General features: G+C 44.7%; 1 protein-coding gene across 1 annotated transcript in view; it reads right to left on the bottom strand.

The window, feature by feature from the left end:
• The window catches only part of CACNA1B (calcium voltage-gated channel subunit alpha1 B), a 191127-nt gene that overhangs the window by 141882 nt on the left and 23944 nt on the right, over positions 1–25301 (bottom strand). Inside the window, 3 exon segments of the mRNA XM_029202413.1 lie at positions 5291–5481; positions 8081–8233; positions 9950–10041. Of these exon segments, the coding sequence (XP_029058246.1) occupies positions 5291–5481; positions 8081–8233; positions 9950–10041 (436 nt within the window).

Genomic DNA, 25301 nt, shown 5'->3' with positions numbered 1-25301 from the left:
AAGAAAGAAAGAAAGAAAGAAAGAAAGAAAGAAAGAAAGAAAGAAAGGAGGAAAGAAAGAAGGAAAGAAAGAAAGAAAGAAGGAAGGAAGGAAAGAAAGAAGGAAAGAAAGAAAGAAAGGAGAGAGAGGGAGGGAGGAAGGAAGGGAGGAAGCAGGGAGGGGAAGGGGAGGGAGGGAGGGGGGAGAGAGAGCATATGCACCTCAACCTAAACCTCACACTTTATACAAAAATTAACTCAAGATGGATCACAGACTTACATATAAAATAATAAAACTTTTAGAAAAAAATATAGGAGAAAATATTTAAGATTTAGGACTAGGCAAAGAGTTCTTAGATTTGATGCCAAAAGCCCAATCCACAAAAGGAACAATTGATAAACTGGACTTTATTAACATTAAAAACACTGGTTCTTTCACAGACCAGGTGAGGAGTATGAAAAGACAAGCTACTGACTAGAAGAAAACATTTGCAAACCACACATCTGACAAAGAACTAGAATGTATCTAGAATATATAAAAACTCTACAGTGAAAGAACAATCCAGACCATGAGCAAAAGATATGAAGAGATATTTCACTGAAGAAGACCCACAAACGGCAAATACGTCTGAAAAGATGCTTAACATCATGAGCCATTAGGACGTGCACTGAGCTACACCTCTACACACTGTCAGAAGGGCTGAAGTTAAAAACACCAAATACCAGTGAGGATGCAGAAAAACTAGATTATTCACACACTGCTGGTGGGGATGCAAAAGAATACAGGCCTCTGGAAAAGCGTTAATTTCTTAGAGAACTAAACACGCAACTACTATGCAACCCAGAAATTGCACCCTTGAGCATTTAACCCAGAGAAATGAAAACTTACACCTGCACAAAACCTACCCACAAATGTGCAGAGCAACTTTATTCCTGATAACCCTGAACAGAGACAACACAGATGTCCGTTAACAGGTGAGTATTAAACACTGCAGTCCACCCACACCTGGAGCGCCACTCAGCAACAGAAAGGAAGAAACTGCTGGCACACAGAATAATCCGGATGCAGCTCCAGAGTATTATGCGGAGTGAAAAATAGCCAATACCCGAAGGTCACATAGGGAACGGCTTCATCTGTATAACATTCTCGAAATGGCAAAATTATCAACGCGGCACAAAGATCAGTGGCTACCAGGCGCGAAGGCAGGAGAGAAGTGGGCGTGGCTATAAAAGAGCGGCACTGCATCCCTTGTGATGGAACGTCCTGTGCCTTGACCGCAGCAGTGTCACTGCCCTGGTTCCGGCAGCTACTAGTTCTGCAGGTTGTTACCGTTACAGGAAAAGGGCGAAGCGTACAAGGGCTCTCTCTGCATTATTTCTCACAACTGCATTTGAACCTACAATTCATTTTTTAAAAAAAGCCAATTCCCACATCTCCCTGCACTTACCTCCTCTTGCCCTCCTCCACTTCACAGGGAAACCCCCTGAACGAGATGACTATACTTGCCGTCCTCACTTCCATACCTCCTGCCTTTAACCTATACATTCCAAGGTTTTATCCCCACTGCCGAAACGCTCTTGTCTAGTTTACCAACAGCGCCTGCGACCTCTCAGCAACAGCTGATCTGGTCGGTCACTTTCTGGAAACTCTCTTTGCTCTGCTCCCAAGACGCAGCACACTTGCAGTGCTGTCCCTACTCCCCGCAAGTCCCCGCCTCGCTCTCTTTTGCTGGCTCCTTCTTTCCTACTTGATTTCTGAACGTTGGAATTCTCCTGACAGCCAAAGGTTCAGACAAGGCTCCGTCTGTAGCCTTCTTTGCTTCTCCATCCACACATCCACACCCAAGCGATCTCATCCTCTCCCATAATTTTAAGCATCATCCACGACTTCAAACCCTCAGCCCTGCTGTCCCCCCGAACCCCCTCTCATACACCCAACTGTACACTCAGCATCTCCACTTGGATGAAACAGTTGTCCGAGGCTTTCCAGGGCCAAAGCAGGGTTCTCAGTTTCCACCATGACGCTCCGCTAAAACAAAAATCCGCAGTTACCTTGCTCCCCATTCTCCCCTTCTCAATACAAGGCACCACCTTTCCCAACGGCTCCAGTCACACTACCTTTGATTCTTCTTTCTTTCACATTAAACATCACATCCAACCAATGAGCAGGTTGTGTCTGCACTAACTTCAAAACGGAGCCTTTGCACCTACGTATCTGAACGCGCCTTCCTCAGATCTTTACGAAACTAGTGCAATGAACAGATGCAGAACCACATGTATGTAACCATAAGCCCACATTATTTACCTCCTACGGTTCCTCTTGTCAACTACAAATTGGCGCTCGCCATTGTCACTTGCCAGCTGCCTCTACAAGGAGTAACTCACGTGCGGCTGCAGCTGCTAACTGGCAACACCCCCTGAAGAGCTGAACTGAGGCACTCTGGGCTCTGGGTAACACTGGCAGAACAGGTCTTCCGATAGATGGATATTTTCAGGAGACAAGTTTATGAGCCCAGTTCTTGTATCTCCTCGTATCTAGACAAGCACTCAAATCCTTCATGGCGACGTCTGCTCCTCATGACTGGCAGTGACATGCACGAGACGAGCAGAAACCTTCTACAAAAAATATGTGCTTGATTGCATGTACCCCCCCTTCACCCAAATCACATCTATACTGACCTTCCTCCCTGCCTCTGTGGAGCAGTTTCTCAGAGCGATCTGGGATGCTGTCTCCCGGGTTGCAGCCCTCATTTTGCCCCAAATAAAACTCAAATCGCAACTCTCACGTTGTGCATTTTTTTAAGTCGACACTGAACGTAGACATAGCCCGGGATGAAAATATGGATCGGTCCTGTGACTGTTCTGATGACTCTGGGTAATAGAAAATTCTACAGCCACCTCAAGTACAAAACACAGTTAAGGGTCCCGGCCCCGCTGACGTGCTTCACACTGAGAATATCTTCTCTCCTCAGCCGGCCTGCACAGCTGGCTGTTCTCAAAGGGAGAGGACAGTGTGGCCCCTCTCTGCTCCCGACGCCACACACTCTTCCTCCTTCCTGGGTCACTGACCTCAACGCTGTCGAAGCCAGGCAGCACTGCTGTGTGTTCTTCCAGGACCCCATCTGACCACACTTTTCAAAACCCAGACAGACCACTTCTCCTCCAGGCTGAGGACCCACCCGCCCACTACCGCCAGTGTTTTAGCAGTCGGTCTCTGGGTCTCTCTCGAGAGCCCCCCTCATTCCCTCCAGCCAGGATTTAAAAGGGCCCTGGCTTCTCCCCAGACTGCAGATGTGCTCACCTGCCCCACCAGCCCCGCTGCGGCAGGCCTATGGCTCCAGCCCTTGAAGGCACGTCGCTCGGGCTCCATCAAGGAGCATATGTCTGAGGGGACCACGAACGTCCCTCTCACTGGGCGGGGGGAGTGGCAGGCTCGCCCTCCAAAGAATCCTCTTCCAAAGTCCTGTCTGATCTCCTGCAACCAACCCTGTTATCCCTCAGCGTGGAGGATGGATCCAACAGTTCTTGGCCAGCGGCTCTGGGCACCAGCCTCACGACCCACGCCCGTCACTGCGTTGCCCGTCACTGCGTCCCGGTGCCCCGCCGCCAGACTCTGCGGCACCGTGCCATTGCGTCTGCCCGTCTGGCTTCCAGACCCCACCAGGCCTTGCTTTCCCAGCGCCCCCTGACCTGTCGACCCTGCCCCTCGTCCGCCTTTGTCTCCTTCACAGCAGCTTGCCATTGCCAGGCCCTTATTTACTGAAGGCCTCCTGCCACCACTGCGCCTGCAGCGTCTGCACCCAGTGGGTCCCCTGGAAACATGTGTCGGGTGAGCCTCTGTGGCCCTTCCTGACCGGCACCTCCTGCCCCGAGGGCTGGCTCCTGCCCACCCCTCCCCTGGGGGCACAGGCCTACCAGGCTGAGTCACCTGGCCAAGCCCCACGGCACGAAGGGCTGTGGAGACCTGCTCACACGGCGCCCCGCTCGGGCGCCCTGGCAGGGACGTGGCCCACTCCACGTCCTGTGCCGAGAGCTCGTCTTTGTGGAGGTTGCTCCTGGATCGGCTGTAGGGAGAGAACAGCCAAGCTCCTCGTCACCGCCCTTGTCTCCATTCCTCTTTTCCTCGATCAAACGAGACCGTCACCAGACGCAACTCCCGCTCCAAGGAGGGCTCCGGCTCAGTGGACCTCAGGCTGGCTTCTCCTGAACTCGCCCTCTGCCATCCGCCTGCTCAGCCAGCGCTTACCGAGCGCCTGCTGGATTTCCAGCCCTGAGACCCACAGGGGCGGAGAGCAGAGGGCCCCAGGCTGTCCCTTTCCTCCTGCCCACCTTCAAGCCAGAAGCATGTGGCTGCTCCGGGGGCTGGTGGCCCAAGCCCCACCCTCAGCACACAAGTGACAGGTTCAAAGTGAAGTACCTCACACTCTAGGACACCCCCTCCACAGCCCCCGAGCACAACACACCCTCTGGCTACCAAAACACAGCGGCCCACCAGCCAGACCTTCCAAACTTTCTGTTTCAAGTGCACCTTCTTTCTCTACTTCCACTAACTTAGTTATTTTCATGCCCACAGCTCACAGGACTCTAGGGGGTAGAAGGTAGCTCTGTAGGAGTGAGGGGGTCATCATATAAAAAAAAGAGAGAGAGGTCTGCCCAGGAGTCAATGGCAGGTCCCCCAAGAAGAGCCGCAGGTGGAGGGGAGGCGGGAGTGAGATGGGTCACCAGGAAGCCCCCGAGGGCCTTACACCCAACTTCTGTCACAGGCACCAACCCCCAGACTGCCCTACACTGCTGGGACGGGCTGGCATCCTAACGACAGGGAACACTGGAGGAAAGAGAACCAGGCAGACTTAGTGGGAAGGAAACAAAGGTACACGACGCCCGTTCCCACCACCAGGACCCTGGAGCAATCAGGGAAGCTTCCCTGCACTCAGCCCTGCTCCTCCCCTGTTCACCAGGCAGCCACCTGCTGCCTCGGGCCGAGGGCCAGCTGGCTAGCTTCTCCGAGCCTCTCTCCCATCGTCTACGAGCTCACAGGGACAAAGCTCTTCACGCAGTGGGCCGTTGTCAGCAGCGGCGGCAGGAGCATCTTCTCTGGAACTTTCTTTTCTGACCTCCACCACCTGGCCCTCAGCTTTACTCTCATAAGAAAAGCTGTCCCGGAGACTCCAGGACCTGGGTCAGTGGCCCCGAGGCGGAGCTGCCTGAAGGAGCCTGTGTTCCATCCTGTGGGGCGAGGAGGGAGCCTGGGGCTGAACAGAAGCTCCACGTCAGCGGGGACCCAGCAGCTTTAGGGCCAAGACAGAACTCACGTTGTAGAGGATGTCGGTCCAGCCCTCCATAGTGATGCACTGGAACACCGTCAGGACGGCGAACAGGATGTTGTCAAAGTTGGTGATGCCGAAGTTGGGTCCCGGCCAGTACTCCCGGCACTCAGTGTCACCCTCGCACAGCCGGGCTGGGGCCTCCTTGCCACAGGGGAAGTCACCCACCGGCTCTGCGTCTGCGAAGAGAAGAAGGGAGCAAAGCTGAGCTCAGAGGCACCACGTTCTCCACCCCCTGCTGGGACTGTGGGCCCCAGAGACCTCATCACAGTGGGACAGGAATCAGGCACCAAGGGAAACTCTCCCTGCCGCTCCTGCACCTGCACCGGCTCTGTCCCCGTGCCTACGGTCTGCCCCCCACCACCCTCAGACCCACCCTCTCAGAAACTGCTGGTCGACCTCTCCTTCCCCACTAGAACCTGCCCATCACTATGTAAACACGCTGAGGACTCATTCATCTTAAAACCAAAAACAACAGACTCCTAGCCTCCGACTCTCCCTACCAGCAACACCCTGATTCTCCCTCACAGCCAAACCTCCACCCAGACTCCCCCGACACGCAGATCTGTCTGTCACGCTGGAGCCAGAGCCAAGCAGGACTCAGCACTGCGGTCTCGGTGCTCATCAGGCAGGTCGACCCAACACGGGCCCAGAGCGTGGCCAGGCTTCAGGGCCCAGTCCTCATGGCACTGGCCCCAGCAAAGGGGACAAGCTCCTGCTGGCCTGCAGTCTAGCCGGCAGCCAGGGATCGCACAGAGAGACGTTAAAGAAATCGCAGAAAACCAGGGCTAATCTCTGGGGTAAGGGGGCAAGCAGCACATGTTAATCCCCTCCACTCCCAAAATCCTAACGAAAGGATAGAAAAAACTATTTAAAAAAACAAATGTATGACCACACATGGAAAATCCCTCCTGTCAACACAGGAGAAATTTTGAGGAATTGCTAGGATGGAAAGCAAATGCTCCCAGGTTTAGAAGGCAAAAATGATGATCACACAAGTTTATTCTTTTCCCTCCAAATATCTTAACAGATGCTCATAAAGAAGACCAGGAAGCCATTGTCTGTCTATGTGTAAATAATCACATTCTCTGTAAATAATGACAGTTTTCTTTCCTCCTTTCACATTCTTGACAGGGTTCTTTTTCTTGCCTCACGTTACTGGCCGCGACCACCAAGGCTACGTGGACCAGAAGTGACCATGTGTGTCTTTATCTTGTTCTTGACCTTAAAGGGAAAGCTCACAAAACTTATGACAAAGTATGATGTTTGCAGGGAATTTTAGGGAGTTTAAGAAAATTCCCCTTTATTTCCACTTTGATAAGAGGTTTTTTTAAATTATGAATGATTTAAACTTCAATAAAAACTTTTTCTGCATTTATTGAGATGATCACACAGGTTTTCTCCTTTAACGTGTTTGTAGCTCAAGACACAAACCTTGGACTTCCCTGGTGGCGCAGTGGTGAAGAATCTGCCTGCCAGTTCAGGGGACATGGGTTCGAGCCCTGGTCCGGGAAGATCCCACATGCCGTGGAGCAACTAAGCCCGTGCGCCACAGCTACTGAGCCTGTGCTCTAGAGCCTGTGAGCCACAACTACGGAGCCTGCATGCTGCAACTAATGAAGCCCACACGCCTAGAGCCCGTGCTCCACAACAAGAGAAGCCACCTCAATGAGAAGCCCGCGCACCGCAGCGAAGCGTAGCCCCTGCTCGCTGCAACTAGAGAAAGCCCGCATGCAGCAACAAAGACCCAATGCGGGCAAAAAAAAGACACAAACCTTAGTGTCACCCTTAACTCTTCCCTCTCGTACTCCACGTACAATTGCCCAGAAAACCCAGTTGGCTCAGCAGGCCTCAATGCAAAACAGACCCAGAACCTGACCCTTTCTAACTGCCAAACAGCCTGGCCCCAGCCACCATGTCTCCTGGACTCAGAGTCCTAGCACGGCCTGAACCCACTGCTTTACCACAGGTAAAGCTGATCAGCTGTCCAGAGTTCGCAGCTTATGGGATCTCACTTCCTGATTTTACATTAATTTCTGAAGGTCAGAAATGTCATCTCCAAAAAATGTTAAGGGGTTTGTAAAAAATAATCATTTTATTCAATATTACAGTTGTAGAAATGAAGTATATTTTCTTTAAGGAATAAAAAAAAGAAGAAAATGCCACTTAACGTCGTTGGTGCGTCAGTAACAGGCCAGCAGGAAAACATACTGATAAGCTTGTCTCTGATACCAGGAAGGCATTCTAGTCCAAGCTACAATACGCGTCCTACGTTTTCACTAGATGTTTCTTTTCTGCTGCTTTTCATCCTATCAGAGGACTGGTACAGCCTTCAAATCTTCGCCAACAGGAGCAGATTCAGTATCCGCCGATCTCCTCTCGCCCCCTCTGCACCCAGCGCTCCTCACGCCAGCCTTTCACGCTTAGTGCTCCTCGTAACTGGACCGTCTGGCAGGCGACCGCACAGGCCCCCCCTCACGGCACTCAGATGGCTGTCCAGTTGTCACCTTGGCAGAGAGGCCTCCCCAGGCCACGCTCTGTGAAGCAGGCCCCCAAATGACTCTACTGCAAATACCTTTCTTGTTTCCCTCCTAGAAGTTACTACAATCTGACATTATTTTATGTGTTTGTGTTTATCTTGTCTGGGTCCACCTCCTTCGTCTGGCATCTAGAGGGCACCCCCACCCCCCGCCCACCAGGGCCCAGAACACTGCATCTCTCCAGGATGAATAAGTCTGTGGTCCTCATCTGGGTCTGAGGAGCGCTGCTAGGCCTCACCTGTACTGTTGGGGAAACAGGCCTTGTGGAATTTGCCCATGTAGAACTCGAGGCCAATGATGGCAAACATGAGGATGGCGAAGAAGAGAAGCAGCCCGATCTGTAGGAGCGGAACCATGGCCTTCATGATGGACTTGAGCACCACCTGCAGACCTGGGGCCAGAGCAGGCAAAGCAGGCAGGTCAGAGAGCACAGTGGGCAGAGCGGGCAGTGGGCTGGGGGCGTGGACAGAACAGCAAGAGCCTGGGCGGGCAGGGCTGAGAGTCCTGGGCAAGGTGTTGAGCAATGAGTATCCACGAGGCCAAAGGACAGAGCTGGGCCCTCAAAGTGGGGGACAGAGCAGGGAGTGGGGGGGAAGCAAGAAGTCTTGAGGGAAGGAGGACAGAGCAGTGAGTGCCTGTGTGGGGCAGAGCTGAGAGTCCTTGGGGAGGGGCACAAAGCATAGGGTCTCGGGGCAGGGGGGAGTGGACTGAGCACTGTCCCAGTTCAAGGGAGGAGCAGCGTGTGGCGGTGTCAGCATGAAGTTCTGGTGAGATCTTGAGTCTATGCAGGTCTCAGGGTGGAGCAACAGCAGAGAGTCCTGAGAGGAAAGATGAGGGAATCCTCGGAGCTGAGAGCAGGGGATCATGGGAGGGAAAAGCAGGGGATCCTGGGAACTAAGAGCAGGGGATGCTGGGAGGGAAGAGCAGGGGATCCTGACAGAGAAAAACAAGGGATTCTGGGAGAGAAAAGCAAGAGATCCTGGGAACTAAGAGCGGGGGATCAAGGGAGGGAAGAACAGGGAACGCTGGGAACTAAGCAGGGGATGCTGGGAGAGAAGAACAGGAAATCCTGGGAATTAAGACCAGGAGATCCTGGGAGGGAAGAACAGGGGATCCTGGGAGGGAAAAGCAGGGGATCCTGGGAACTAGGAGCAGGGGATACTGGGAGGGAAGAGCAGGGGATCCTGGGAGGGACAAGCAAGGGATCATGGGAGGGAAAAGCAGGGGATCCTGGGAACTAAGAGCAGGGGATACTGGGAGGGACAAGCAAGGGATCCTGGGAACTAAGAGCAGGGGTTCCTGACAGACCCACCCCTCAGGGAAAGTAAAGCAGGGGGCCTACTCCTAGGGAGTGATTTACCACTGACCGTGGGGCATGAGTATGTCCAGACCAGAGGAACTGGGCAGAAGAGGCTGAACCCCACTGTCCCCACTTTCAGCTTCACCCCAGCTCCTGGGTACAGGCCTGAGCCTTTGCCTGCCAGGGTCTTAGGGCAGAACACGGAGCCAGCCAGGGGTCTTCCCTGCAGTGGGCTCGGGCGACACAGCCTCAGGGCCCTGCCACCCAGGCTCTGAGGGAAACCCAAACTTCCACTGGCTTGGAGGAACACGGGCACAGGCAGTCACCGGCTCTCGAAGTAGCCTGGCCACCCCCTGCCCTCGCGTGGCCTCTTGAGCAGCCCAGTCCCGGAGCATGTCTTAACCAGGTCACAGGTCCCAACAGCCCTGCCCAGCCTGAGCCAAGACAGGTGGTCCTTTGCAGCCTCTGAATGTGTTCTCAGGCATCCTGCCCCGCCACCTTGGTCGATCTCTCACCTGCCCTTTAACCACAGAAAAAGAAGCAAAGAGCTGGAAATACAGCAGAGGGTGTGAGGAGGATCAAAGCTTCCACGTAGGGAAGCCAAGTTACCCTCTGGCTTTTCACGGAGTTGGGAGAGACTGGAGAAGGGCCGCTCCTCCCTTCTTCGTGCCTGGTTCCCCGGGGTCAAGGGCAGCGAGCTCAGAGTCACCAAAGGGCCCACTGTTAGGGCCTAACTGGCCATGACAGGGGTTGGGAGAGAGGTCAGTGTCCAGGTAGGCTGGGCCTGATTGCTTTTGCCAGACTCACTTGGAATCCCAGACACCAGCTTCAGGGGCCTCAGCACACGCACAGCCCGCAGGGTTCGCAGGTCAAAGTCAGTGCCAGCTGTGGCGAGGATCCTGGCAGGAACAAAGACAAGGGGGAAGTGAGGGCTTCCGCATGGAGTTGAGAAGAGGGCACGTCCCTCCCACCACCCATGTCCTGTCTTCCAAGAGCAGTGACACCTTCGTGCCTGTGTCCCCCGCTGTCCAAGCACGGGGGTGGGGGTCGGGGGCGGCGTACTAGGCAGGGAAGGCCAGGAACTGAATTCAGACATCCTCGCCAGCAATGTTAGGAATGGCTTTTACCAGCATAACCATCCCTCCAGGCATCACCCCGAGAGGACACTTGGTCTCTGGTCCCTGGCCAGGCCTTGAATCTGTCCTTGAATTGAGTCCAAGCCTGAACCATGACCCCAAGCAACCCCAACTGCACTCCAAGCTGCCTCATGACAGGTGGTGATAGCAGGAGCGGGAGTAGAATGGAACTTGAGGGACTTCTGAACAGATGCCACATGACCTACTCCTCACTTTACCACAGGAGAACACAGGAACAAACAGTGGGGAAAGTGAATAGAGGGCTCAGAGGACTCCCTTAGCATAAGAACATACCCCAACGTCTCCCATCTTAAAACAAAACAGAAAATTCCATATCTGCCTCCAACCCCCGCACATTTCTCTGCTCCCTTCACTCCAAAGCTCATTGAAAGTGTCAATCCTTGGCCTCCCCACTGCCTTACCTTTCTGCCTCTCTTTAGCTTTGTCCAACTATGTTCTCACCCGCACCATTCCACTGAAATGTTTTGTCAAGGCTTCTCGCCAATTGCGATGGTTAAGTCTCCTTCTATAAATGGTTTCTTCTCTTGCCCATTGGTCAATTCTCTCATTTTCCTCTTAACATCCTGGGAGTCTCTTCTAGGTCTTCTTTGCAAGCTTTGCCTCCTCTACCAGACTGAAAAATTAGACGCCTCAAGGCTCACACCATATGGGATCTGCCCAACAGCTTTGAACACCACGGTATGCTTATTACTCCCGATTTACACCTTTAACTCAAGTCTGGGACTTTGGGCTCATATATCCATCCAACTGCCTTTTTTACCATTTCCACTTGGATAGCAAAAAAAGCATATCAAACATTAATAAAACTAAAGAATTCTTTTTACAACTTTAATGTAAATATTAAAACACGTACTTTTTTAAGTTCAGAGTTGTTACACGATGGTGACTAGAGAACTTTTCATTCTTTCTCTCAATCTTGCTCCTTCCCCAGTATTCCCCCCTCTCTGTGAACAGCACTAGTCAAGTGTTTCATAAGCCAAAACCAAGACTTCATACCTGACTCCTCTCTCTCTTACACTCCACATCCAATTCACTAACAATCCCGTTGGCTCTACCTTTAAAATGCACCCTGGACGCTTGGTGAAAAAGGATTGTTGCCCCCCTACTCTAAATACATAGCAGCAAGGAATAAAATTTGAGATGCAGCTGGGGTAAAAAATAAGATAAAATGGTCAGGGGAGAAGAAAAGAAGGGCAACGAGAAAATCTATACAAACCAAAATTCCATAGCATGTGAGAAAATCCAATACTAAGAGTGATATTCAACTACTAAAATCAACTATTGAAAGGTTAATTTTGTTCAGATGAAATCAACAAATTATGAAACAAAATTAGGCAGAAACAGGTAGATATTCTAAAAACTAGCTAGAAGTTTTGGAAATAAACAAACAGTTATTAAAATATTATCAATAATAATAATCATACTCTAGGCTGGAGACATAGTTGGAGTGTATTAATGGTTTAGGAAATAGTACTAAGGAATCACTCACAGACATTGGAAAGACAAAGAAAAAAAATGAAAGACAAATTAAGCGATATGGAGGTTAGATCATGTATCTAACACACATCAAATGTAGGTTCCAGAAAAAGAGAATAGAGGGAACGTGGTGAAGAAGCAACATTTGAAAAGATAACAGATGAGAAATTTCCAGAATTAAAGGCTTGCTTTCTCAAATTTAAAGTGCATGACAAGGTACCAATCACGTAAATAAAATACATCCAACTAGAAATGGTGTGAGGAACTGCAGAATATCAAGCATAAAAAGAAAGTATTAAAGGCTACGAAAGAGAAAAGATAAAATATCTAGGGGAAAAAAGAATAATTAAAAGGAGAGAAAACTTCACCTCAGCAAAAAAAAAAAATATGCTAGAAGACAATTAAGTAATACCTCCAAAAAGCAGCAGGAAAATAATTGACATCTTAGAACTTTATATCCAGCTAAACTGTCAATAAAGAGTGAGGGCAAAATAAACATCTTCAGAGATAAAATAACTCATCACCCCAGATCTTCAGTAAAACATGGGAACTGAACCTAAAGGGAAAGCACAGTATACAAGAGCAATGGTAGGCACAGAAATTTTTTAAATAGTTAAATTTAATTAATCGTTGATTTTTAAAACTATGATGTCCAATTTTTCATTATTTTCTACATGCAAAACTAACAACCTAGGCAATAATAAAAATATTTACAGAAGGGGTTGTTCCATGTGTAGTTGCATCAAATTATGTTATAGAGGCTAAATCACTCTTCATTGTATTAGGTCAGAGGATGGCAAACATTTTCTGAAAAGGGCCATTAGTAAATATTTAGGCTTTGTGAGTCATAGAATCTCTGTCACAACCACTCAACTCCATCATTGTAGCATAAAAGCAGATAATATGTCAATGAATGGGCAAGGCTGTGTTCCAATAAAACTTTATTTATAAGCACAGGTTGCCAGATAGATGAGCTATAATTTTCTGTCCTCTGTGTTAGACAAATGTATAGTTATGGATATATATTTAAAATGTTAAGGATATCCAGTAAATGGATAGAAATACAGTCTATTTCAAAACCATCAGAGGTGAAAAAGGTATGTAGGGAACAGGTAATATAGAATATTTTGTCACACTACAAAAGTCAGGAGAAGACTCCCCCAAAACAAAGAAATAATATAAAGAGGAAAAACAAAATAAGATATTAGGCGTCAGTCCAAACACACAAGTAATAATAAGAAATACAAATGAATTTTCATTTCCTATTAAATCATACATGATTAGATTGGAGCTTTTGAAAGTCCAACTTTCAAAAAGTTGCTACCTACAAAAGCCATACCTGAAAAGAAATACAGAAATGTTGAAAATAAACAGATTTTTTAAAAGAATATACTACGTAAATGCTACAGAAAAGGAAGTTGGTATATAATACTAAAGACAAAATACAATTTAAAGCAAAAAAACAATCCTAAGGTTAAAGAGAGATATAATGCATAATACTGAAAGCAAAATTACACCAAGGAATATGATCATCATTAATTTTTATGCACCCAAACCTCATAAATTCAAAACAGATAAAGAAAAAGAATGAGAACTCCTCCAACATAGTGGAAGGTCCTCACAAAGCTCTCATCAGAACCTGAAAGACTAAACACCAAAATTTAGTAAGGCTGAACAAGATCAAGACAGAATTAGCACCTTGATCCATCTTATTGTTCTAATCTTCTATATCTTTCATATATTACCTTTATCTACCTACCTATCTATCATCTATCTATCTATCATCTATAATCTATTTTCCTAACAAAATGTGTTCCTAACAAATAGAAAATATATACTTTCAGGAGTACATGGGAATAGCTTTGAAAATATCCTACATCACAAAAGAAGCCTCAGCAAATTTCAAAAACTTAGTAACATATATTATCGTACTTCTCCAATTAAATAAGAATACTACTATAAAACCACATTTTTAAAAACTTGCATTATAGAAACCTTCAAAATGCACAACTAAATAACTCATTAATTGAAGACATTACCAAATATTTAGAACTCATCAACAACAAAAATACTACATATTATATGTGTGAGGTTCAGTCAAAGTGATGCCTTAGGGGAAATTTATAAACTTAACTGATTTTATTTTTTTAAAGATTAAAAATAAATAAACCAAGTGTTGCTATGTCTCAAGGATCTTAAAAAAGAATAGCAGGGTAAATTTAGAGAAAGTAGAAAAACGGAAATAATAAAGAGTAGACATGGTGAAAATAGAAAATAGAGAAATAATAGAAAGCTGAATCTTTGAAAGTTTAATCAAATGAACAAGCTTCTGGCAAGAATAATCAAGAAAAAGAGAGTGTACAATGCATACAAAAGATACATATACAAATAAACATAGTATATGCATGCATGCACACATGTATACTTATACATTTGTGTGTGCATACATGTGTACACACATGCACAGGAAAGTATAAAAATACAGGGAACACAACTACAGACAGGAGAGATTTTTAGAATCACAAGAGAATATTATTAACAATTTTATGCCAATAGATGCTAAAACTTTGAGGAAATGGATATATCCTCTTGAAAAGCAAGTTACCAAAAGTGACAGAAGTAGAAAACCTGAATAAACCATGAACAATTGTACTAGTTTTCTATTCTGTAAAAACCTACCACAAATTTAGTGACTTGAAATCGCACCCGTTTATTAGCTCACAGTTCTGTGGCCACATCGTGGCTAAATTCTCTGCTGCAGGTCTCGGGAACAGCCAGCTGCATCCTCGTCTGGAAGCTAAACTAGGGAAAGTGATGCTTTCCAGCCCCTTCAGGTTGTCTGCAGAGTTCACTTCCTTGCAGTAGGAATGGAGTCCCTTTGCCTTGCTGTCAGCCGGGGACTTCTCTTAGGCCCTGGAGGCCACTCTCAGATCCTTGCCACCTGGCCCCTCAACAGTCCCTCTCACACTTCTAAACTCTCTGACTATAGGAAGAGCCCAGTCCCTTTAAAGGGATCACCTGATGAGATCAGTCCCACCCAAATAATCTCCCTTTTGGTTAACTCAGAGTCAACTGATTCATAACCTAACCACAGGAGTGATATCTCATCATACCCACAGGATCTGCCTGCACTCAAGGGGATATGGCTGTGCAGGTGGGCAGGCAGGGGACCAGAATCTTGGACCATTTACAAGAATTAATTTGGATTCAGTTTTCCTCTGCCAGAATATCAGATCCAGACAATTTTACAAGTATGTTCTTACAAACATTCAGAGAACAGAAAATTCTATGTTATACAAACTGTTTTAGAGAATAAAAATACAAGAAAAGCTCCCAACTCATTTTATGATGCTGGTATAATCTTGACATCAAGACTGGAACCATCCAATAAAGATGTTTAAAAAAAAAAAGACTGGAACCATAATTCAAAAAGATACATGCACCCCAGTGTTCATAGCAGCATTATTTACAATAGCCAAGACATGAAGGCAACCATGGACAGATGAGTGGATAAAGAAGATGTGGTATATTTATACAATGGAATATTACTCAGCTATAAAAAAAGAATGAAATAATTCCATTTGCAGCAACATGGATGGACCTAGAGATGATCATGCTACGTGAAGTAAACCAGACAGAGAAAGACAAATATCATATGATACTGCTTGTATGTGGAACCTAAAAAAATGACACAAATGAACTTATATACAAAACAGAAATAGACCCACAGACATAGAAAACAAACCTATGGTTACCAAAGGGGAAAGGTGGGGGAAGGATAAATTAGAAGTTTGAGATTAACATATAGGCACTACTATATATAAAACAGATAGCCAACAAAGACCTACGGTTTAGTACAGGGAACTATACTCAGTATTTTGCAATAACCTATAAGGGAAAAGATTCTGATAAAAATAGATATATATGTATGTATAACTGAATCACTTTGCTGTACACCTGAAACTGACACAACATTGTAAATCAACTATACTTCAATTTAAAAAATTTTTTAAAAGACTGGAAAAGGGGGCTTCCCTGGTGGCGCAGTGGTTGAGAGTCTGCCTGCCGATGCGGGGGACGCGGGTTCGTGCCCCGGTCCGGGAGGATCCCACATGCTGCGGAGCCGCTGGGCCCGTGAGCCATGGCCGCTGGGCCTGCGCGTCCGGAGCCTGTGCTCCGCAACGGGAGAGGTCACGGCAGTGAGAGGCCCGCGTACCACACACACACAAAAAAAAAGACTGGAAAAGGGCAAGAAAAATTTATACACATCTCAGTTATGAACACAAATTTTAAATAAAATATTAGAGTAAATCGAATTCAAAGGTACATATGTTAAGAGTTTATAATGGCCAACTGAGTTGTCATAGGAACATAAGAATAATTCAATAGTAGAATAACTATTAATGTAATCCATCACATGGAAAATCAATATAAAAACCATATAATCATGTTAAAATTTTCAGAAAAATTATTTGATAAAATTTCAGTATCATTCATGATAAAGAGAATTAGGAACAGGAAATTCCTTAAAGTGACAATAGGTACTAAAAACCATTAGGAGCATTTCTCTTTAAATTCAGGGATAACACAAATATACCATTTATATCATATGGAGGCCCTAGCCAAGGCAAAAAGACAAGAAAAAGAAAAAAAAAGTTTAGAAAGGAGGAAACAAACTGTCTTATTCACAGATAATGTGATTTCTACATAGAAAATCCAAAAGCATATACAGTACAGCAAAACTATTAGAATTAGAAAGTTCAGCAAGGTTATGAAATACCAAACGCATATACAAAAATAAATTGTTTTCATTTACTATTAGAAAATGCAAATTTTAAAAGCTCTTATTCTAATGGGTATGGGACTCCTTCCTGGGGTAATGAAAACGTTCTAAAATTAGTGGTGATGGTTGTACAACTCTATGACTATACTGAAAATCACTGAATTGTATACTTTAAAAGTATGAATTTTATAGTATGTGAATTACATCTCGATAAAGCTGACATAAAATATTGTTTATAATAGCAACAAAATCTATAAAGTATCTAGGAATAAGCTCAATAAAATAAGTGCAATATCTTGATAATAAAAGTCATAAAACATTCATGAAGAGCAAAGAGATAATAGAGATGAACCATATTAATAGATGAGACAATTCAACATTTTTATATGTCCCTTTCCCCAAATTAGCCCACAAATTCAGTGAAATTCCAATAAAAATCTCAACAGATCTTATATGTAGAAAATCCTAAATTTGTAGAAAATCCACCGAAAATTACCAGAACTAATGAATTCAGTAAAGTTTCAGGATATAAAGTCAACACAAAAAAATAGGTTGTATTCTATATACTTACAATGAACAACCAACAAAGGATATTTTTTAAAAATCCATTTATAATAGCATCAAAAAGAATAAAATACTTAAGAATAAAATTAAGGAGGTGACAGACTTGTACCCTGAAAACTACAAAACACTGGTGAAGGAAATTAAAGAACACTAAACAAACAGGAAGGCATCCCATGTTCATGGATTGGAAAACAATATTGTTAAGACGTCAATACCCAAAGCAATCTACAGATTCAATGCAATACCGACCAAAATTCCGAAGAGATTTTTTGCAGAAATAGCAAAACTCATCCTAGAATTCATACGGACTCTCAAGGGACTCTGGATAGTCAAAACGATAGAATAATAACCCAGAAACGAAGTCTTACATACACAGTCAATTGATTTTCAACAAGAATGCCAAGACCATTCAGAGAGGAAAAGACAGTCTTTTCACCAAATTGTGCTGGAAAAACTAGATGTTCACATGCAAAAATATTAAGTTGGACCCGTATCTTATGCAATATACAAAAAGCAACTCAAAATGGATCAAAGTTCTAAATGTAAGACCTTAAACTATAATACTCAAAAGAAAATACAAGAGAAAATCTTCATGACATTGAATTTGGCAATGATTTCTTGGAAATGACACCAAAAGCCTGAGCAATAAAAGAAAAAATACAAAAATTGAACTTCATCAAAATTTTACAAAACTTTTGTACATCAAAGGACACTATCAAGAGCGTGAAAAGACAAGCTACAGAATATGGGATAAAGTATTCACAAGCCATATATCTAATAAGGGATTAATATCCAGAATATATTAAGAACTCCTACAACTCAACAACAATAAAAACCCAATTTAAAAATAGGCAAAGGACTTGAATGTATATTTCTTCAAAAAAGATATACAAATGGCCATTAAGCACATGACAAGGTGCTCAACATCACTAATTATTAGGGAAATGCAAATCAAAACTATAATAAGAGGGCTTCCCTGGTGGCGCAGTGGTTGAGAGTCCGCCTGCCGATGCAGGGGACAGGGGTTCGTGCCCCGGTCCGGGAAGATCCCACATGCCGCGGAGCGGCTGGGCCCGTGAGCCATGGCCGCTGAGCCTGTGCGTCCGGAGCCTGTGCTCCGCAACGGGAGAGGCCACAACGGTGAGAGGCCCGCGTACCGCAAAAAAAAAACAACAACAACAAAAAACTGTAATAAGATACCAATCACACCCATTAGGATGACTATTATTATAAAAAGAAAAAAAAGGAAAATAACAGTGTTGGCAAGGATGTGAAGCAAGAAAAACCCTTGTGCGTTGTTGATGGGAATGTAAAATGGTGCAGCTGCTGTGGAAAACAGTACAGTGATTCCTCAAAAAGTTGAACATAAAATTACCATATGATCCAGCAATTCCACTCTTGGGTATAGATCCAAAAGAAATGAAACAAGGTCTCAAAAAGATTTATTTGTTACACCCAGGATCATAACAGCAGTATTCACAACAGCTAAAACATAGAAGGAACACACGTGTCCACCAGTGGATGAACGAAGAAGCAAATTATGGTATATACAAACACTGGAATATTATTCAGCCTTAAAAAGGAAGGAAATTCTAATACATAATGCAACTTAGATGAACCCTGAAGACAGTATGCTAAATGAAATAGGCCAGTCACAAAAAAAGGCAAATACTGTAGGATTCTACTTTTATGAGATACTTAGAGTAGTCAAAATCGTAGAGACAGAAAGCAGAATGGTGGTTCTCAGGGTCTGAGGGGAGGGAGAGATGAGGGTTGTTGTTTAATGAGGACAGAGTTTCATATGTGACAGATGAAAAGAGCTGTGGAGATGGACGGAGCTGATAGCGACCCAACATTATGAATGTATTCAATACCGCTGAACTGCACACTTAAAAGTGATTAAGATGGTCAATTTTATGTTATGTGTATTTTGCCACAATTTTTAAAGTTGGAAAATAAAAGTAGGCCTCAGTGCAGAAAGCAAACTTTAAAACTTTGGAAAAACAAAGCAAAACAAAAAGACATGAGAACAGTTCTATGACTATGAGTTAAGGAAGGGTTTCTGAAGAACACATAAAAATGGCAAACCATAAAGTGGTACACTGATAAATCTGACTACAATAAAATTGAAACTATACTACAAAAGCTATTGAGAAAGTGAAAAGAAAATGATACTTGCAATGCAAAAAGCTGACAGAACTGGTTTCCGGAATACATAAAGAATTCCTATACATTCATATGAAAAGTACACATAACCTATATGAAAAATAAGCAAATTACAAAAGAGAAAAGATGTTCAAAACCACCGGCAATCAGGGAAATTCAAATTAAACTAACAAAGAGAGACCATTCCACATCCTGTTTAGCAAACAGTGTTACAGCTGGTGATGCCGAACAGCAGCTCTGCTGGTGGAAGAGAAAACTGTAGAATCGTTCCGGAGAGCATTTGGCCACTTCTAGAAAATTTTTAAATGAATATATGGACTAGACTTGCCTCCCAAACGTTTGCAGAAATGTACACAGGCATGTTAGTTGTGGCACTGTCTTTAATAGTGAAAGACAGGAATCACCTACTGCTCATCGCACAGAGAGAGAAAACATTAATGTGGTCCATGCACACAATGGAACGTTATTGCAGTAAAATATGATGAGCACGTGAAATTAAATAAACTACACATATTAACATGGAAATGCTTAAAGCAATGTGAAGGGGTAAAAAGGCAAGTTGTGAAACAATTATGTATCTAGGTTTAAATGCATATACACACTCAAACAATTAAAACCATGCAAACAAGAGTGCATATTATTTATCAATAGGGACATATTTAGTACAAGTTGGAAGCCCTCCCCCCAACACACACGCACTGGATAATGAACACAGATCAGGATAGTTGTTGCCACCAAAAGGTGAAAGAGAAGGACAGATAAAGAAAAGAGAATTTGGCTGAGGGATTGTAATCAGAAGACTTCAACTGTATCTAATGTTTTATTTCTCTAAGACAGATCTCCAAAGCTAAGAGCCCATTCACAGGGAGGTGTGAGGGAGGGGAACACACATTTTAAAACAACACACGGGCATGCTGCCCGCAAAAGACAGAAACAATCCGGACGGTGAAGGGCACTGGAGAAGCTCCATGGCCACTCCCAGGAGGAGACAAATCACACAGAAAGAAAAGCCATCCCTCCCTCCGCCTATGGCTTCCTGTCTCCCAGGCATCATGGCATTCACAGGGTTGTCACAACCCTGACATGTCAGTAAAATGACCTGAGAGGTCACGCCATTGGCAGACACGTGCGATACAGAAACTCGTTTTGCCATGGCATTGTTGTCACGGGCCTGTGGGACAGGAAAACAACTTTTTGTTTTTTAATGAAGAATACAAAAGTTTTCAGACCCAGGCAGGAATGTCTACAGTCTTAAGAACCATAAAAACACAAAATTTACCCAACTGATGAAAGCAGCCCCATGGAGTAAATCACAACCTAACTACAGCCACTGGGGCTTGAGACCCTGTGTGTGAGAGGTCCTGCCACGACATCAGTGTTCAGGGAAGGGTCCGTCCTCATTCTGCCTGGGAAAGCTTTCCGAGGAGGCCACCCGGGAGCCACCAGGGAAGGAAATTCAGTTTCATTTGTTCTAAGATGACAGTTTCCTTAGTGGATCAGCAATATTAAACTCCTAGGAAGAATCAGAATTAAATACAGAAATGTTTATGAAAATCAAACCTTCTGTGTTAACAGTACAGTGTTAGGATTAAAAGAATTTATCAGAACACATTAACACGCTAAACAGGGCTGCGTTTAGCATCACATTAGCCCTGTGATTCTAATTTTTAAATGTAATGGAAAAATTGATTTAGACGTGTGATTTTTTTTTTTTTTTTTTTTTTTTGCGGTACGCGGGCCTCTCACTGTTGTGGCCTCTCCCGTTGCGGAGCACAGGCTCAGCAGCCATGGCTCATGGGCCCAGCCGCTCCGCGGCACGTGGGATCTTCCCGGACGGGGGCATGAACCCATGTCCCCTGCATCGGCAGGCAGACTCTCAACCACTGCGCCACCAGGGAAGCCCTAGACGTGTGATTTTAAGTTGAAAACTTCATAAGTTTGTAAAAAGTATTGCAACATTTAAGCAAATGTATGAATCACCATATTTACACTCTAATTAGCTGGATATACAGAACTTAAGTACTTAGGAAAGTCCAGTTACAATAAATTTATAAATGAAATATTAAATGTTTTACATTAAGCTTATGAAATGGAATAAAAACCCTACTTAGAGGCTCCTTTAAAGTGATTGTTAAAAATTGCAAAATGTATAAATATAATTTTTCATAAGCTGAATCTAAAAACAGTTAATATTTTTTCCAGTTTTATTGAGAAACAACTGACATACGTCACTATAAATGTTTACGGCATACAGCATGGTGGTTTGATTTACATATATTGTGAAATTATTACCTCAACAGGCTTAGTTAACATCCATTATCTCATGTAGATACAATGAAAAAGAAGAAAAAACATTTCCTCCTTGTGATGAGAACTCTTCGGATCTACTGTCTCCGCAGCTTTCTTGTAGATCATATCCAGTGTGAGCCACGGTCACCATGCCGCATATCACATCCCCAGGGCTTATGTATCTTGTAAATTTGTACGTTTGTACCTTCTGACCATTTTCCTCCAGTTCCCCCTCCCCGACCCTCTATCCCCACTCTGGGAACCACAAATCTGACCTCCTTTCCTATGAGTTTGGTGGGTTGTGTTTCTTTTAGATTCCACATATAAGTACAGTATTTGTCTATCTCTGTCTGACTCATTTCACTTAGCATAATGCCTTCAAGATCCATCCATGTTGTCACAAACTGAATCTAAAATTTCTTTAAAGGAATTATATTTTTGGATTTGTCATGTTAATAAACTGAATGATGATTTTTAGAAATTAAAAATTTTCTATGCACAAAATCCACTCTCAAGAGTACCAACAAACCCACATGTATCATGATTTCCTTTTAAATCATAAATCTCATTTAATCTTATATCAAGAGTTCTGGCTAACATAACAGAATATGAATAAGACATAACGGAAGGAATAGATAAAATAAGTATTTCTGGAAGATAATGATAAAACTCCCAGGAACTTGGTCGAGAGCAGAGTTTCTCAAAGCACCATCCCAGGACCAGCAGCGGGTGTGAACTCTGGGCCCCGCCCACCGGCCCTCAGAGGGTGGGCCCAGCACCAGGATTGAGGGAAGCCCTGCAGGCGATTCTGACACCCACTCAAGTTGTGCGGGCCGCTGGTCAGGAACATCACCTTGAACCCCTTCCTGCAGGTTTGCAAGTCTCACCCTCCCCCCCCCCCGACTTCCACAGAGGACAGAAAGTAGAGAAAAGTACAGCACAAGAGCAATTATAGAAAAACAACAACCTTTAGATATTGTCATCACAGTGCTGAGAAATCTGGGCTGGAAAAAAAACAAAACTTGGCTGCAAGCTCACCATCAATCAGCAAACAGAGACCAGCGCAAGGCCCCTCAGAGTGGCCTGCAGGGGCCAAGCCCGGGAGCACGACGAGAGCGCAAATTCCCCAAAGCCGAAGTGGGACCAAACGTGGCCAGTCGGAAATCTAATGAAACAAAACTGCTCAACCACAATGGCCTCACACACAAACCACTGAGGAATAACTTTAAAATGTGAGTGACCGGGACTTCCCTGGTGGCTCAGTGGTTAAGAATCCACCTGCCAATGCAGGGGACACGGGTTCGAGCCCTGGTCCAGGAAGATCCCACATGCCGCGGAGCAACTAAGCCCGTGCGCCACAACTACTGAGCCTGCACTCTAGAGCCCGCGAGCCACAACTACTGAGCCTGCATGCCGCAACTACTGAAGCCCGCACGCCTAGAGCCCGTGCTCTGCAACAAGAGAAGCCACCGCAGTGAGAAGCCGAGTAGCCCCCGCCCAAAGCCTGAGCACCGCAACGAAGAGTAGCTCCCGCTCGCCGCAACTACAGAAAGCCCACAAGCAGCAACAAAGACCCAACACAGCCAATAAATAAATAAATAATTAACTAACTAATTTTTTTTTAAAAATGTGAGTGACCTACACCAAGAAAACTACAAGACTTTATTTACCTAGAGGGGAGCATCGAACACATGTTAAGATACATGCTACTCCTGGATGGGCAGAAAAACATGGATTTTTAAAAGCTGATTCTCCACAAATTGACTTAGAGATTCTCAATAATTGAAACATCCTCCCAAAAGGAATTCTTTGGACTACAGCAACATGATTTCAGAGTTACCTGGAAAACTAAATAGGCAAAAAAATTAAAGAAATATTCAGAAAAGAAGAGTAAAGAGAGAAGGTTTTGTTTCATGAGATACTGAAATGCTACTTTGAGCTCAACAGCTAGACCACAGGCCAGATGGGTTCAAATCAAAGCAGAAGCAGCACACGTCACACACAAAAGCACTTAAACATGTGATAAAGGAAGCATAACCAAATGACAGGAGAGTGAAGAATTTTTTAATATGATTTATTGTCGTCCAACTTCTAGGCATCTCTCCCAAGGAAATAATCAGAGGTGTGGCACAGATGTATGTGTGTATTTTGGTCTTTTCTATAAAAGCAAAATTGGAAATAACTTAAATGCTCAACAATAAGGGGGTGACTGGGGTCAGTCCACACGGCAGAAGAACCGTGTCTTCAGCACATGCTCAGTCGTAGAGGATGCTCAGACACCAGGCCCCTGTGTGCAGGGTGCCCGCTGGGGACCCCTCACATGGCATCGTGGGCAACCCTGCCCAGCTGACGAGGCAGCCTGCTCCTACGCCCCTGATGTATGATACCAACTGTGTATGTTAAAAACTTACACATAGAAAAGGCTCGGAAGAAGTAACTCAAAATATTAATAGTGGTTATCTCAGGATGGTGGGATTGTGGGTCATTGTTTTTACTCTTTCCAATATGAGCATTTTAAAGTGAGAAAATCAATATATTTTATTTACACAGAAAAGGAAAACGTGTACCCTCCACTGACATTTTTAAAAATAATAAAATAACTTGGAGGTACTTTAATTAAAGATGTTATATTAACAACAATAACAAAAGGGTAATTATAGCATACATCCTACTACTTCCTAGAGCCTAAGACTTTGGTGACTACTATTCCCAAAGTCTTAGGCTCTAGGAAATCCTGGAAAGCGAGGCAGGAGGTCAGCCTTGCAGGGAGGGCAGGGCTGGCTTAGGGCTGGGGGCCTTCCTTCTCAGCCCACACCCCGCAAGGCTCCTGGTAGGAAGTACGTGCTCAATAAATGTTAGTGAAGAAGCCCTGACGTTTCCAAAACTAAACGGCAAAGAATCCACACATATAACTCATAAAAGTAAACACAATTCAGTAACGTGCAAACACATCCAAACCATCAGTCACCGAAACGAAAGATAAAACAGCAACAATTGTAAGTGGACTTTACACCCGATACATTAGCAAGAGCTTTAGAAATGTAACCCCCAGCGGTGGTGAAGTTGATATTGAACTAATGATTTAAATAGAACTAGTGGGAATGTAAACTAATGCATCCCACTTGTAAAACAACTTGGCAAAATAAAATGCCATAGAACGTTTAAACACTTTCAATTAGTCTGCTCTAGGAATCTGTCCCATCAAAATAATGAAAAATTCAGAAACCAAAGTTACAAAGATAGACATCACACTATTGAGATTAAAACCCCATGTAGAGGGACTTCCCTGGTGCCTCAGTGGTTAAGAATCCGCCTGCCAATGCAGGGGACATGGGTTCGAGCTCTGGTCCAGGAGGGTCCCACATGCCGCGGAGCAACTAAGCCCGCGTGCCACAGCTATTGAGCCTGCGCTCTAGAGCCCGCGAGCCACAACTACTGAGCCCGCATGCCACAGCTACTGAAGCCCACGCACCTAGAGCTCGTGCTCCGCAACAAGAGAAGCCACTGCAATGAGAAGCCCGCGCACTGCAATGGAGCAGCCCCCGCTCACCGCAACTAGAGAAAGCCTGTGTGCAGCAACGAAGACCCAACACAGCCAAAAATAAATAAATTAATGAATAAATAAATTAACTAATTAATTAAAAAATAATTTTAAAAACTCATGTAGAACCATCTTCATGTGCAAGGACAGTGGAACCCTGGGTGCTCATTACACATAATAACA

The sequence above is a fragment of the Monodon monoceros genome, unplaced genomic scaffold, assembly GCF_005190385.1.
Source record: "Monodon monoceros isolate NGI ecotype Baffin Bay Population unplaced genomic scaffold, NGI_Narwhal_1 Super_Scaffold_5, whole genome shotgun sequence".
NCBI lineage: Eukaryota > Metazoa > Chordata > Mammalia > Artiodactyla > Monodontidae > Monodon > Monodon monoceros.
This window is presented reverse-complemented; position numbering and strand designations above follow the sequence as displayed.